Source organism: Dasypus novemcinctus, chromosome 24, assembly GCF_030445035.2.
Source record: "Dasypus novemcinctus isolate mDasNov1 chromosome 24, mDasNov1.1.hap2, whole genome shotgun sequence".
Taxonomy (NCBI): domain Eukaryota; kingdom Metazoa; phylum Chordata; class Mammalia; order Cingulata; family Dasypodidae; genus Dasypus; species Dasypus novemcinctus.
The window spans coordinates 26,885,385-26,903,100 of record NC_080696.1 but is presented as its reverse complement, the minus strand read 5'-3'; the positions used below and the strand labels follow the sequence as shown (position 1 = coordinate 26,903,100).

Sequence of the window (17,716 nt, the reverse complement as noted above, 5' to 3'; positions counted from 1 at the left end):
GAGAGCAGAGCAAGGCCTAATACTTATTTTTGAAACTTAAAAAAATCTAGGTTTTTAATCAGATCAGAGATAAACCCTGTTTTAGTTGCTATTAATTTCAGTGACTCTACTTCTTATCATATTAGGGAAGGTTCAGCACCATGACAGGCTGGAAGCAGGGAATTAACAGCAGCAATAATTGGGTCCTGAATATAGGAATACAGGATGCCATTATATAAAATACTCCCCTTTCTAGTAATTATGTTAAAGGTACATTTTAGAGGCCGCTGTTACAAACACTTTAGAAAGGTAATTAATTATTTTTTGCCCCCTCCATGTTGAAGGAATCAATGAGATGAAAGAGTTGCCTTCTTCTTAGAACATACACTTAGAACATGCACTTAAAAGAGTGCAGGCATTCAGATGTAGTATACCTGGGAGGAGGGAGTTAGTATGTTGGAACTATCACTTTTATTCATATCCAAATGCCCTTATAATCAAAATCAGGTTGTGCCTAAAAAACTGCTACTTTCAATGTGTTTTTGTTATTGTTGTTTTACAGTAAGGAAACAATAATCTGATATAGTATACAGATTCTTAGTCTAAGGAACAGGAGGGTGAGCATGCTATCTTAGATATCCTAATAATTTCTAAGTTGCTAGCCTTAATCACCTCATTTTATTTTACATTCTTATTTAATTATCAAATAGAACCAATCACGATGGATCTCTATCTCTTCTGCCAAGAGCAAAAGAAAGGGAGCTTATATAAAGAATATAAAGGTCTTACAAATCTAACTTAAGGATTTTCATAAGTGAATTGTTTTGCCCAGTGTTCTGGTTCTTGATATAAGGGGATGGGTAGAAGAACTTACCTTAGACAAAAGTTAAGTATGAAAAAATATATATATAGGTGTTAGGAAAAATTTATTCTGAGGGCCAAAATAGTTTAAAAAAGCATTTCTTCATAAATTGAGGATGTCCATACCTGTCTTCTGTATATTTTGAGTAAATTTATTTAGTTAAAGAACATAAAGTTATGTAGGAATAAATATGTAATAGAATTGTAAAAAAGTTGTTAAATATCTGGAGAACTAAAACTGTAGAAAGCCAAACTATTGGTTTAGAATATGTCCCTAATATTTGTGGCAAGCATTAAAACACCCTCAATAAATTTTAAGGAAGAGACATTTATACAGAACTATGCATTTAGAGTAGAAGCAAATAATAAACAGTAAAGTGATCTTATGTATATTTGGAAATTAAAAGTATATCCCACTAAATCTCTTATATAAGAAATAATTCTAAAAAACAGTTTAAATGCCTATAATTGAGTGATAATGAACTTGTTTCAGTTCTGACATATAAACAGCTTGAAAATCCTCACTTCCACACTTGCAAAGGAAAATTAAGTTGAAAATTGAATATCACACAATCTTAGATCCTTCAGAGAGTTGAAATCACAGAGAAGTGAGAGTGAGAGGCAGATATGAAAACTACAGTTTATCTGAAGCAGCTGAAATCAGACAGCTGTTGGAATTAGTCTTGAAACGGAAAACTAAAGGACAATTGATGAAATGCTGCAATCTAAGCTTGGGCTATTCTGGAAGACAAAATTTTCAGGAGTCGAAGACTTAGGGGCACACACTTATACGAGACTTAACCTCTAGGAGTCCCATCTGATTCTCACTCCGAATTTCAGAGAAAAATCCCTTTGTGTTTCCAGCAGGAGAAGGGAAAAGTGATCATTCTGAAGTAAAATCAGAGCATTCTGTTCTCATTAACAAATACCTATCGTCGAGGGAAATTCTTTTACCACAACCTAAGCAAGATGGTTTTTCCAGAGCCTAACCTACTTGGTGTAGGGAAATTCTAAACTTCAGTATTCTTTAGCCTTCCTATCCTGCCTAGAGGTTGAAAAAAGTTGTGTGAATTTTCTGTTGCTTCTTATCTTCAAGAATACTTTCTATGGTCAATCGTTAGTTTTAGCCATTCTAGTGGCAAGAAGTGTTATCGTTTGTATTTACATAATGACCAGTTATGTCTAGCATGTTTTCATGTATTATTTGCAATATAAATATGATCCTTCAAAGAATTTGCTCAAATTCTGTTGAATTTGTTCATTTTATTGTGTTGTGATATTTTTTCTTATTAATATATAAATATTTAAAATCTCAGTAGTATTTCTTTAGTAAAAATAAGCTTTTCAAATATTTTTCCTGGTGAATAAATTCTTTAATCAGTATATTAATAACCTAATTCTTAACAAAAAATCATTTTCCTGAAATCCATTTATGGTGCCTTATCATTTATGGATCATAAAAGTAATCGTATCTAACAATATTTCCAGGGATTTGAAGATTTTTTTCTATGTTTCATTCTAAATATTTTGCATTTTTATGTATTGTGTAGACACCTATGATCCATTTTGAATTAATGTATGTATAATATATTAAGTGCAGATTGAGATTCATTTTCCGTGTGTGTGGACATCCAATTGTTCCACCAACACTTGTTGAAAGTATTATTCTTTCCCATAGAATCACCTACAGTCCTTTGTTTAGTTTAGATTTAGTTGAGCATATATTGTGTGGAAATAAATCTGGACTGTCCATGCTCTTCAACTGTTCTACTTATCTATCTTATGGAAATACTGTGTAGGAATGATTACTTTGGATTTAAAAAAGTCTTGAAATCTGGAAGTGTAATGTCTCCAAATTTGTTCTTTTATAAATTTGTTATGATTTGCATTTCCATATAAACATCAGAATTTGGTTTTAAAGTCTAAATATATTAGCCAGTTTGAATTATTTGGAAGGATAGCTTTGAATCTAGGTCTTAATTTTGTGTTTGTACAAAGGTATTTTTAATATTTTGAATTGCCTCATTTATGAATGTAGAATATAGCTCCATTTATTATGGTTTTCTTTGATTTTCCTTTTCTAAGTCATGAAGTTTTCAGTATAGATGCCTTGCACATGTTTTTATCATATTTCATTAGCTATCATTAGATATTTATGTATTTATTAATGTATTTAAGTATTTTATGTTTTATAATATCATATTTAAAATCCAATTTCTGATTATTTGTTAAAATAGTCTTTATGAATAGTTTTTGGATATTGATTTCAAATCCCCAAAACCTACTATCTCACTGATGTTTAAAACCAAGCATCATCCAAAGTGGATATGAGAAGAAGTAAAATTGATTTCTAAAAGTAAATCTGAACTAATGTACAAAAAAATGTTATATTTTATGGGTATCAGAGAAATGATGGCCAAACAGAATGAGTTAAGATATATTCTCTTCTGTTTCTTTTTCTGGAACTATTTGTGTAGAATTGGTATTATTTCTGTTTTAATGTTTGATAGAATTCACAAGTATAACTATATTGACTTATATATATATAAGTCTATATATATATATAGGATTCCTTGTGGGAAGATTTGAAAGAACACATCAAATTTCTTTAAATAATATAATACTATTGAAATTATCTTATTTATTTTAATGTGCTTTATAATTTATATCAAATTTTAAGATGCTGAATTTATTGGCATTAATGTATTTATAGTGTGCCTTTATTTTCCTTTTAAAACCTGTACAATGTGTAATGATATCACCTACATAATTAAGAAATAAAATGTTCAGTAATCAGTGATCTAAGTGTCCTAGGTATCAACATACATGAAAATAAAAGCTAATTAAATCAGAACCATATAGAGATAAGAATATAATAAAAATAAGGAAAGAATTCAATGATATAAATAACAGTAATAAATACAGAATGTCAACAAAGCCAAAAGTTGGTTCTATGACAGTATTAAAGTCAGAAGTATTTACATGATTAATTAAAATAAAAGATGAAAAGCACAAATTATCAATATGGTTGAACTCTTTTTTTTTTTTTTTTTTTAAGGTACCAAGGTTGGAGATTGAACCTTGGACCTTGTACATGGGAAGCCATTGCTCAACCACTGAGCTATACTGGCTCTTCTGAGTCGCTTTTGTCTGTTTGCTTATTTGTTTGTTTTTGTTTTAAGGAGGTTCCAAGAATTGAACCCTGAACTTCATATATGGGGAGCAGGTACTCAATAATTTGAACTATGTCCACTGCCAGCTGAAATTCTTATATGTTGCTGTTAGTAATGTAAAACTACAAAAATACCTTAAAGTCCTCTTTGAGGATATCTACTAAACATGACATAAAATATAAATTCTACTTCTAGGTAGATAGAATACTTCTAGGTGTTTATTTACAATACTATAAATTTGCATGTCTATCAGCGACATATATATGAGTAGTTATAGGTTCATACCTGGTCTTAGCAGGGAAAATGAGGTTCATGAGCAAATGGTCACACTTCAGCATGCCTGCTCTTCCTTACAATTAATTTCAAAGAATGGATGACCAAATTAATCTCAAAGAGAGAAAAATAAATTACGCTTGGTTTTAAAGTGATATTATATACCACTTCAGATTTAGACAGCAAAAACTTTTCTTAACAGTAATCTCTTTGATTGCAAGGGTGAGCTAACATGTACCTGCAGACACATTCAACATAAGCACCTAGGCAAACATACATTTAAAGAAATGTCTTTATTCATGCTTATAACACATATTCCTTGGATAAGCAGTACATTAAACCAAATCAAACATAACGATAAGTAACTAACTAGTCAGAGCTAATATCCTTTGGAACACAGGTGAAACATCAAAAAAATTGGGGAATAAAATACGGAATAGAGTGGACTTACTGGTATTCTACTATAAACTTACTGTGATTCTAGCAAAGGAAAGACTTATATCATTGATGTGGAGACAGTGGCCACTGGAGGTGCTAAAGTCAGGGAGAGGGAAAAAGAGGTGTAATATGGGGGCATTTTTGGGACTTGAAATTGTCCTGAATAACATTGAAATGACAGATACAAGCTATTATATATCCTCCCAAACCTATAGAATTGAGTGGGAAAGAGTGTAAAGTACAATGTAAACTATAATCCACACTTAGTGTCAATGCTCCAAAATATGTTCATCAATTGCAATAAAGGTACTACACTAATGGAAGACGTTGTTAATGGGAGGAAAAGTGGAAAGTATGGGGAGTGGGGCATATGGGGATCCCTTAATTTTTTATGTAACATTTATGTAATCTAAGTATCTTTTAAAAGTAAATAAATAAATATATAGAGATATATAGAGATATATAAAAAGGAAGAGATCCTGGCATTAAAGTAAAAACAAACAAACAAACAAAAAAATGCTACCCGTTTGGTTTTCTTGGATTCACACTGGATTCATACTGTGGGGCAGGAGAAATTCAGTCAGGAAAGGACTGTGTGGAAGTAACAAATCATTCTGTTGAGAAATGACAAGTACCTGGCACAGGGAAAACAGGCTGTAGAAATGGGAACCAGGGCACAAAGAGAGATTGGTTTATCTGTTTTTGTGCTTACATGTGGGAATCAACATTAATTGAGAAAGTAGTATTTCCCTGATGTAGAAAATAAAGAACTAAAAGGATATTATAAGAGGGTGATAGGCTGCAAGATTTCATTCACTTTTTGATTTATACTTGGGGATATATGTTAAAGCATTTGTCTCTTTCCATGTTGCTTATTTAATTATTAATGCATAATTTTTAGTGCCATAGGAAATGTTCACACATGAAAAAGTTTAAGCGCTCAAATAAAAAGAAGAGTTGTTACATTCGAAACCGTTAGAATTTTTAAATGAAAGATACAGTCTGTTACATACTGAGCTTATTAAGTGTGAGCGTTTTATTTTTCTCTTCCTTAAATAATGAAATGCAAACCATCTGGTCATAAAATGTTTCATGATCCAAACCTTTCCCTCAAACCTTTAGTTTTTACCATATTGTCTTATGATGGTTTCTACAAAGAGAACTTAAATATGGAAATACTTTTGTTCCATTATTAGTAAAATGACAAGGAAATAATTTGTCCAATTCTGTCCAAGTATAAGAGCTATATTTATATTGATCTCCATCATTATTTATTCCTATTATTCATCCTTCCTTGTGCATTACCTCCAAAATCAGTGTAACTCTTTTAATTCATGTACATATTCTGAATCACTTTCTATATTTTAATTACTTTCCATTTCATATAATCCTTTAATCTGTGCCCTTCTCCCTTAATATAAATGTTCATTGTCCTAAGAGATAATTTTTTAGGAATGGCATTTTATCAGATTTTCTTCTGGTTTCTTCAGGTTCTATTTCCCTGAAGTCTCATCTGTGGGATGGTTACAAGGTTATTTGCTTTATCTATTCTTTGCTTCTTGCTTGCAGGTTTCCTTGCTTGTTATTAGACAATATCCTTTTGATTTTTTCTTTGCGTATTTTTTTTCATTTACTGTAAAATATCTATGTTTCTAGTACCAATTACTAATCATTTACTTACAAATTTTAAGTAGGAAAGGGGTCAATACTTGCATTATATAATTCAGTTCCCTAAGTTACATGGGAAACAATTTTCAATTCTTGTCAACAGGTGGAACACCACTTATTGTATAATCTGCATTCTGATTTTCAGTATAGCTTCCTAGTTATTCTTATGGAGATTCAGGAAAGTTGACCCCCAGGAAACTCAGAAAGTAAGATGTATCATGTTGGTTTCCTTATTGCTCAGTTTTGAAGGTCTCTAGAGGATGTATTGATAAATATCAAATATATAAACTTACAGTTATTGCTTCAACTATAAATTTAACTTCTCCATTTCAAACGAATATGGTAACATGTCACCACGTAGTCTTTCCAGCAGCATGAACTTTTAATTAAAATTATCATTGAATTTTTTGCATTAAAATACATTCTTTGATATATCATTGCATTAATTGCTTTGACATAGGTGATTTCTTTGCATCTACTCTATCAAACCCATCACAATACTTCACAAAATTTATTATTTTTCCAAATCATTTTTGGATAGTAAATTTAGTATTTGATTTGTAAATGCATGAACCCTCTATGTCTTGGTAACCTCTTCCATTTCATTCATGATAACAATAGAATAATTAATTTCTGTGGTAGTTTCTCTTTTTTGATTTCATATTAATTGTGTGCTTCCTTTGAAAATAATATTTGACACCAAACCTTTCTCATGGCATTTTTCATTTCTGTATTCCTGAGAGTATAGATAAGGGGATTGAACATAGGAGCAATGATAGTGTAAAATAGTGCAAATATTTTATCCTCAGGGTAAGCGTTAGGTGGTCTAAGGTAAATGAAGATTAAAGGCCCAAAGAATAAGACAACCACTGTGATATGAGACCCACATGTAGACAGGGCTTTGTGAATGCCCTCAGTTGAATGATTTCTTAAAGTGAATAATATAATGACATAAGAAAAAAATAAGACAACAAAGGTTATCAAAGCAATGATACCTGAATCTGCAACCACTAGAATACCAGTGATGAAGGTATCAGTACAGGCAACTTTTAGCAGTGGGAATATATCACAGAAATAGTGGTCAATTACATTTGGGCCACAAAAGGGCAACTGGATTGTCACAGACAATTGAGGAATCGAATGGACAGCCCCTCCCACCCAAGCAGCTAAGACTAGAAGATTGCATCTTGTCCTGTTCATGATAATCATGTAGTGTAGAGGTTTGCAGATTGCAACATAGCGATCAAAGGCCATAGCAGTAAGAATGAAAACCTCAATACTTCCAAAGAAGTGCATGGCAAATACCTGAAACATGCAATTACTATAGGAAATGGTTTTTGTCTCCACTAACAAGTCACTGATCAGTTTGGGTGTAACACTAGAGGTATAGCAGATGTCCATACAGGATAAATGGCTGAGGAAATAGTACATGGGCTGATGAAAAAGGGAGCTGCATCGAATGGAGACAAGAATCAGGAGGTTTCCTACCAATATGGAAATATAACAGAATAAAAACAGTACAAAGCAAAATATTTGTATGTCCTCATCATAAGAAAGTCCCAAAAGAATGAATTCTGAGATGTTACTGTGACTTTCCATGTATTTCAGTTTGGTATGTATTGTTAAATATCTGAAAAACAAACAGACATTAATTTGGATGATCACAATAATATGAAATTTTCCACAGTGATGGGTAGATAAAAACAGAATATTAATAATAATTATTGTTTACATACAAAATTATGCTACTTTTTAAATCATGTCTCATTATACAAAATATTGTGGACTTATTTTATAATAGGAAAAATAGGTATTTTATTAAATTATTTGACCATTAAAGATTAAAGTTTAAGTATTAGTTTGATCAACAAGAATACATTTTACTCCTGTTAATTATATTACTTGGAAAACAACAAATGTTTAATTTACCTCATAAAAATAAAGCAATTTTTTATGTTTTTAAATATTTGGCTTTAGCTGTAGAATCAAATTTACACCTTCCAGCATGAACTAGAAAACTTCCATGAATCATCAGAAACTGAATCAGAAGATATAAATGTTTAAAGCACCAGTTTAAAGTGGTAAAATTTAATTAGGTAAAGCCACCAAGAAAATAATTATCAAGCATAGAGTGTTTAACAGTTAAATGTAAATAAATAATATTGAATATAGGGAATGTTTCATTGTCCTATCTTTTATTTATTATGATATCAATTGCTTGTTAAGAAATGGTAGATTGTTAATTGTTAAATACACATATTTACTTAAAATAAATTTATTTAAAAATAATTTCTATGTAAGTCAGTTGTTGAACTATTTAAACTAGGTCACTCAATTAAACCAAGTCCATAGTAACCAATAAAAATCTGTCAGATCACAGGAATCTCAGTAATTTTTCATAATCTATAGGACACTTGATACTCACTCAGTTTTGTGCTGTATCTCATGCATAAGAGCATAGTAGGATGGGGGACGATGTCATGATGTGTCGCAGTGGGAGGAACTGCTGGGAAGCCCCATCTCAGCAGACAAGATTATAGAATTCAACAAGTTACCAGTTCACCTAATCAGTATTTCTGAATATTTACATAAAGTTCTAACTTGGAGCTAATTTAAATTAGAATTCACAGATTCCAAATCATTTTGAAATAATTGTATTTCAGTTTTCCAAAAATGTACATTCCTTAGGTGAAGATTATTGCTTGTTTTCTAGATCATGATAAATATTTAATCCAAAATAGCACCTAAAATCCCACCCTACCATGATCACTGCTGTTAACAGAGGTCAAAGGCAAATATAAGTAGATTCAGTTGAGAAGAACATTTGTCTTTAAAATGTATATTTTTGACCAGTATTAAGTAAATTACCTATAAAAGAATTGAAGTCATAAATTATGCTAAGAATGGTGTATTAAACACCCACTGTGTAACAGATTAAAAACAGTGAAAACAAGTAAAAAGGAAGCAATATTGAGGAGTGTAAAATAAACTGATCAATTATGAACGTTGAGGTCATTGCTTAATCTCCTTAAAACCTCATTTTTTAAATTATAAAATTAAGAAATCATTACATAATTCAGAAATAAAAGGACTATATGAAGGAATATGAAATATCCTGGTATCATTTTTTTTCTTTTTTCTTCTTTGATTGAGCAGTTGTGCACCCACAGAAATTCTCCTGCAAATACATATAACTAATTCCAATGAAGAAAAATGTGGTTAAAAAAGGAAAGTTCGACATAAAGTTGGCAATCAAATAAACATTAATTCCTACAACCCATTAATGAAAACAAAGTTATTTCAATGATAGATCCAGTGTATTAAGAAAATTCCTAACACTAATTAGTCTAATTTTTGTACAATCACTATAAAATATAGTGAAATTATTACTTTATTTCTTTGATAGATTGAATAAATGCTGTGCATTCCTGTTTGTGTATGTTACAGAATAATAAAAACTGTCTTCTTAATGTTAAAGTACAGTTTCCATCATAAATTCAAATTTTCTACTAGAGGTGTCATAATGTGCCATGCTATAAACTTACCTTAATTGACATGGATGAATCCAGTCTATATTAGAATACCTGTTTGTTTGAATCTTCTTATTGTTGATAGCAAACATAAATGGCAGTATTGCTTTATAAGAATGTGGGCCAAGATACATGAATACCAGAGTGGGACTCAGTGAAATTCAACCTGAAAATTCCATTAACTTTAACTGTACTCTTTCACCCAGAACTTGACTTACATATAATGCACCAAAGAATTCTTATACTAATGAAATTATGTTATGCTGCTAGAGAAGTTATGGTCCTAAGAATGAAATTAGATGGAATAAATGTAAATAACATATAACCACACTAAAATATGCTTAATGGGATTCTCTTAAAACCAAAAGGTCATGAGTAATTCACTGACCAAGAAGTCTGAGTGGGCTTCAGGTTAGATTAAGTTTGCATCAGGAATTGTCCTTGAGATACTTATTCTGCTAATTCTCTTCATTATCTTAATCTGAGGTAATTAAAAAAACAAACAAACAAACAAACCAGTAACTCAAACAAAACTAGATGCACTCTCAAAAATATTTCCAAAATCCCAAAATGCCTTAGAAACTTCAACAGGTTTTCAAGGAGAGTAGACTTTGAATAGTCTCTAAATACATCAGGGTGGCAAGGAAAAGTGGATCTTTATTCCACAGAAAAGCAAGGTGGGACTTTTGAATGTGGATTTATCATCTTCATACCAGCTTAAACTAAAACATGCCAAAAGTATTTGAAAGACCCACTAAAGCTAAACCATGTATTCATGTCCTCTGAATCATCTATTTTATGCCTGAAAGAAATTTGGTCTAGTAGAGTAGAATATAAACTTCTATGGCAATTGAAAGATTAATAAGTCTTTGAAAGCTCTTAGAAATTAGAATCCCAAAGGCATGTCTACTAGAATCTCACCAAATGTCAATAAGCCATTGTTCATGGCAAGTCCCTAGTGCCTCTGGCATTTACGTTACAAATTTGACATGGACTGGCTCAGGCACTGATTCTCTGGAGGCCCCATGATGCTTTGCTCAGACCCAGAGCAGTCCAGGGAACTCTGCTGGTTCTGTGGTAGTCCAACTTTCTGAAGAAAGGAAGAAAGGTAGTATAGCCTGAAATGGTATTTGGTTAGCTGCCAGGAACATCTTACATGAAGAAAGCTAAAGAGAATTAAAGACAGACATTATAATCCAGATATGGATCATTATCAAGAATAACCCAGATGTGGAAAAATAGATAGATAAATAAATCAGTGAACTACAAAATCATGGCTGAGACCAGAACCTTTGTTGGACCATAACTAACATTGCTGGAAAAGATGGTTTGGAATGGAAAAGGAAAGAAAATAAAAGACAAAAGGATACATTTTTCCTTCACATGCATATCAGGTTAAAAAATGGTTATCATTAAGTGAGAATATAATTAAAATGTCAGAAGAAATCAGTACACAAAATGGAGTAGGTTTGTGTGTTCATGTTTTCTTTTTTTTAAAGAATAGACCTTTATTAGTTTCTTGAGACAGCAATAACAAATGATCACAAGCTTGGTGGCTTCAAATAACAGAAATGAATTCTTTCAGTTTTGGGGTTTAGAAGTCCAAATGCACACATGAAATTCAATCAATAATTTCCTCTTTTCCATATACAAATCCATACATTTAAGGTTTTCTCATACAGTTAAAACTTTAGGAAAACAGTACTTCATGTACTGTGGGCCCTGAGCCTCAGTGGAGTTGCAACACCTATTCTCCAGTTCATTGGACTCACCCAGGACAGCAAACAAGGAGGTAAGGATGGACAATCACCATACCAAGGAACCAAGATTCTACAATTGCAAGAGAGTCCCATCCTTCAACCTTATGGGATCAAGGCCCTTTCTCAATTAGAGGGAGAGCGAGCATCACCATACCAGAATCCTCAGGATTGAGGACTAAAATATGGACTAGAGAGGACTTAGTGATATCAAGCAATAGACTTATTGGGATTCTAGTAATGGAAGAAAGTATACTATTGATGTGGGAAATGGGGTGAATTATGGAGGCATTTTTGGGATTTGAATTTGTACTGAATGACATTGCAATGAAAGATACAGGGCATTATATATCCTCCCACAACCTACAGAATTGAGTGGGAAAGAGTGTAAAGTACAATGTAGACTATAATCCATGCTTAGTGGCAATGCTCCAAATGTGTTCATGAATTGCAATGGATGTACCACACTAATGAAAGAAATTGTTAATATGGGGAAGGGTGGAGGGGTGGGGAATGGGTCATATGAGAATCCCTTATAATTTTTTTTTGTGTAACATTTTATGTAAACTATGTTTTTAAAAAATTAAAATAAAAAATGTAAGTACCATATGAAACAATTCCTTCCATATATCAATTTTCATCTCCACATTTCTCAAGGTATGTATGAGAGGTTTCAGCATGTTGGCAATTCCATTGTAAATCACAGAGATTTCCTAGTCCTTATTCTCATTATCAGCAGGCAAAGCACATTTATACATATGGGGTACATACACAAAAAAATTTACAGCCATCATGTGAGCTACAGGATGAGAGAGCTTTGTGTTTCTCTGCAACAGAATCTGTCATAAGATTGTAAATATGTTTATGGAAGAAGTGACCAGGATGAAAAAAGCTATTGACATTTGGTAAGGCATTAACAATGTTAATATCTTTGCAGATCAGTTCAAAAGGGGCTTCATGTAAGATATGAAGTAACTGTTCTGATCAGTGCTACGGAAAGGTAAAGTAGGGGCCATGAGCAGCACAGAAATCTCCTACCCAAGTCTACCATGATTAGCACAATACAACTCTGCTAGTTCATGATGACAATGTAGAGGAGGGACTTGACAAAGGCAACATAGCTTTCAAAGCCAGACACACCAAGATGAATATCATTACACCTGCCAGCAAGTGGGAAACAAAGAAATGGGCAAAGAAGTTGTTTTAGGAAATACTTTTACTCTCTGCTGCTAAGTCTCTGATTAGCTGGAGAACCATAGTGGAGGTGAAGGAGAGATCCATGAAAGAGAGGTGGCAGAGAAAGTAGTACATTGGTTGTTTGATTAGCTGGCTAGAAGTAATTGTGTAAGATGATGAAGTACTCCATTAAAACTTCCAAGTAACAGAGCAGGAACAAGAACAGAACAGTAGATGTATTTCCTTATTCTCCCATAGTCCAAGAAGACAAAATCAGTGACTATTTTTGAAGTTCTAGGAGGATGAGGTGAGTTCAGAAAACAGATTAGACACTCAATTTATCTGAAATAATACAAAAAGCAATATAAAAGATTTTATTACATTGGAGAGATTTATAAATTGAAGCATGACACAGATCATAATGTTTTAGTTCAAGATAAATATTTTAAATTCTTTGTAGATTTGGGCATTATGATATCAAATGAGATTTAATGAGACATCTTGTACAAATATTTTACCTGCAAATAACTCCCATAATAACATGAGTTAGTAGATATTAATCTTATATTCATTTTATTTATGTGGAAATAGAGGAAAGAAGGATTCTATTAATTAGATCAAATAATAAACTTTCAAGTAGCAGATCTAAGTAATGAATCTGTATCTGATGCCGGATTCCATGTTCTTCACAGCTATTTTACATTATTCACGGGCCAAATGGACTCCTATCCATTTGAGTATTCTTATCTCAATAAGGAAAAATGGTCTTTATCCATCTCTGTCTTTCTCTATATAAATTTATGCAAATCACTCCCCTTCTCTATGCTACATATAATTTAGCCATACAGTCTAACCAATCTCAGGTTAAAATTCCATATATCTGGTGTAACTCATTATTTGTTCTTTATATTTTAAAAAATCAGCATTCTTAATCACATAGAAATCATAACCTGAATTAGTTACTAAAAATTCGTTGGATTTAAACTTAATATATTTTGGGGGATTGAAAACATGGATAGTCTGGAAATAGAGAAATTGAAGAAGCAATGGCTGGGTGTCTGAATATAATAACATAGGATATCATTGTATGAGAGCTTCACCTCTCCTAATCATTTCAAAGGCACATTTTTTATGCTGCTGTTAGAAATACTTTAGGAAGAATGCAATTCTCCTGCTTGGAGTTGCTAATTTTCTTTTGTTACAAAGTTGAAGGAACAAAAGAAATGAAAGAATTACTGTTTATTTAAATATACATTCACATGAGTTTAGACATCCAGATGTATTGTATTTGGAATGAGGGAAATCATGTGTTGAGTCTATATGTCCTCCTTATCAATACCATGTTTTAATGGAATGATTTTCATTTTTTCCTTTTTACAGTGAGACTAATATGATTCAGTGTACAGATCCTTAGTCTAAAGATCATGAGAACAAGCAGTCTTAGATGTCTTAATAATTGCTACCTCTCTACTATTAAGCACATTCACTCTGAGATTTCTTATTCAACTGTCAAGTTCAACTGAAGATACTGGATCTATTTATATTCTGCCAAGAGCAAAGAAAGGAAGTCCATGTAAAGTTATGATTGTAACTTAAGTCAAGTACACAATCTGCCTTCCTGAAAATGCTTTGGTTAGGAACAAACTGTTGCATAAGAAAGTGGACATCAGCATTTTCTTCAGATAATTAGTTTGTCTGATTTTGTGTTCAAGGAAAAATTTGGTTCTGGTATAACTTTATTCTAGGCTCAATATATAGCTTAAAAAGTACTTCTTTATAAATTAAAAGTATCCAGTCCTGTTATCTGAATGTGGAAGAATCAGATGAGAAAAAGAATCTAGAGGGATAGAGGGATAACTTTACATTAAAACTGTAGAACAAAATTGTAGAGAAACTGAAAAATGAAACTGTAGGAACCAAACACTTGTTTCAGACTATTTCCCTAATATTCATGCAAAGTTTAGTATTTCTTTACACGTAGTTGCCCTCCTCCTGTCTGAGAATGATTGAACATCGGTTGGGAAAACACAGATGTCTGTATGAAAAGTTTCTTGAAAGCAGTGCCCATAGAGTTTGTTGTTGTTGTTGTTGTTTAAAGTCTTATTTCATTTTTTTAATATTAATTTTTATCCCCCCTCCTTGCAGATCGCTTGCTGTCTGCTCTCTGTGTCCATTTGCTGCACATTCTTCTATGTTTTGCTTGTCTCACTTTGTTGCATCATCTTGCTGTGCCAGCTCTCTGTGGCACATGGGTCATCAGCTCTCCACAGGCCAGCTTGCCTTCATAAGGAGGCTCTGGGAAGCAAAAGCAGGACCTCCTATGTGATAGATGGGAGCCCAAGTGATTGAGCCACAGCCACTTCCTGCCCATAGAGTTTTTACCCGATGCCTCTGAAAAAACACCCACACCCTGAAACTCTTGGAACCATCTTTAATCATTTATTTCATAGTAATTTCAAATTCTTTAAAAAAAACCCTATGCAATTAGAAAACACATACTCTCTCTTCTTCTCTTTCTTTATTTCTCTTGTGCTCTCTCACAGGTGTAAACACACATGTAAAGATATGCAGGGCTTGTGGAGACAATTTCTAATCCACATTTTGCATACCTTTCAGTTAAAGACAACTTTCTAAAATTCCCTTTGTCATTACAATTTCAACCCTAGAGAAAATTCTGTTAAAAATTGTTGGCAATAGTATGTCAACACATTTTGAAAGAAGAGAAGTATTTAAATAAAACTGCTAAGAAGAGGAAGTTATAACTATATTCAAGAGAAGATAGGGATTGTATAAAGTTCCATCAATGGCAATTTCATGTTTTTTTAATCTGTTCTTTAATTATTTATAATACCCATAATAAAGAAAAATTGTGACAGTAACAGTCATGGAATTAATTATTTGATGTAGATGATATGTTTAGATAGAATAAAGTGGGCAATAAAATATTCTAGGCACTTTGCTGGATACTTTCTTATACTCATGCAGTTCATCTTCACCTCGACCAGAAGGTATAAATGTATAAGAATTTAACCTAAACATTTGAATTTACTAAGATTAAAGTTTTATATAAAATAAAGAGTTGTTTTGGATTCAAAACTTTTATATGTTTTGGATCCAAAACTTTTATATGAACACAGCCACACCCACACACTATATGTATTCACATTAATACATACACTACTAACCATGAAGCTCACTTCTGCAATATTTTATATATGTTTTAGAATATCCAGGGGTCCTTAAGACTGGGTGCTTTTACTTTTCTGTGACTGTGTTATAAAAGCAGCAATTAGATATAGGGCCTCTAAATTTTCTTTGAATCTTCCTCTCAAAAGAAACTGGTGGGGGAAGCAGATTTGGCTCAATGGATAGGTCCTACCACATGGGAGGTCCAGGGTACAAACCCAGGGCCTCCTGACTCATGTGATGATCTGGCCCATGTGCAGGGCTGATGCGTGCAAGGAGTGCTGTGCTACACAGGGGTGTCCCCCACATAGGGGAGCCCCATGAACAAGGAGTGCACCCTTTAAGGGAGCCGCCTAGTGCAAAAAAAAAGCAGCCTGCCCAGGAGTGGTGCTGCACACATGGAGAACTGACGCAGCAAGATGACACAAAAAAAAGAGATACAGATTTCCAGTGCGGACACAGAAGAATGGACACAGTGAATGGACACAGAGAGCAGACAACTGGGGGGGGGGGCAGTGCAGGGAAGGAGAGAGAAATAAATAAAAAATAAATAAATCTTAAAAAAAAAAAAAGGAAACTGTGGGAATACCTTGAATTAAATGTCACCTGAGGGTCCCAGAAAGAAATTATTCCTAAGGGCAATGTATAGCAACAAATGCCTGTATAATTATTCCAGTAGAAATGAAACCCACAATACTATAGTGAGCTTTTACTTCTTTAATTTATGTTAGGTATAGTTTTATTGACACCACCAAGAGGGTCTGTTTCCTGAGGTACACAGAAGCCAATCCTGATTCACTGGGGTTTTGAGAAAAGAAAGAGGTTATTATGCAGTTGGCCTACAAAGAGACTGGAGCAAAGTCTCAAATCTGTGTTCCTGAACAAAATGGGCACTGGGGATTTATAATGACTGGGGAAGGTGGACTTAAAGGAGTGGTTAAAGATGGAGTGAGTGCCACAAGCCAATCTCCTTTGAGAAAGAAAGGTGGGGTTAAACAGACTGCTCTGTTGCAATTATGCTTGGTCCTAAAATGGAGGCTTAGCATGCCCTGTGACTAGAATTTGTTTGAACTGGCTTTAGGAGCCATAACTTTTCTCTGGAGACAGCAAGCCTCCTTTGAAAAAACATAGAGAGGGGAGACATTTAAATTGAAGTTTCTGGAAACTCTTACAAACCAGTAAGGGAGGGACTACTTTGAAAAGTTGGGCTTGAGAAGTGGTTTTGAGGGGCCAGAAAGTGGCAGTTATTATCAGGTATCACTTTGTTCAACTAGGAATCAGCTAGTATTATTATATTGCTTAGAATAAAGAAAATATCAAAATACATAGTCAAAACTGTTTTTCTTTTTTAGGTTTTTGTTTGTTTTAATATTTAATTTTTTCTGGTATGGGGAGAGGGAGTGTCAGTTGAAACTAAAGGGAATAGAGTTGAGTTAATCTTAGCCCTTAGTTTACCACAATTTCCATCCCTCATGACCATACCTGGCCACCTGCTATATTCTATTTAATCCATTTCAGACTTCCCCCTTATTCACCTTCAGGTACTGTACATTCCTTGTGATTTTCTTTCAGCTGTACACATATGTTGAATAATAATCTCTTAGTATATTCTCATTATAGTATGGCATTTGACTCTACCATCTGTTGCTCTAATACCTTGACTAAAAGTACTTTT

At 33.0% G+C, this 17,716-nt stretch overlaps 1 protein-coding gene across 1 annotated transcript; it reads right to left on the bottom strand.

Moving 5' to 3' along the window:
• Nucleotides 1–7,055: 7,055 nt before the first annotated feature.
• LOC101415249 (olfactory receptor 4P4-like) lies at nucleotides 7,056–7,991 on the bottom strand. Its single transcript, XM_004473973.1, has one exon. The coding sequence runs from the start codon at nucleotides 7,989–7,991 to the stop codon at nucleotides 7,056–7,058; it is 936 nt and encodes a 311-aa protein (XP_004474030.1).
• Between the last annotated feature and the right edge of the window lie 9,725 nt (nucleotides 7,992–17,716).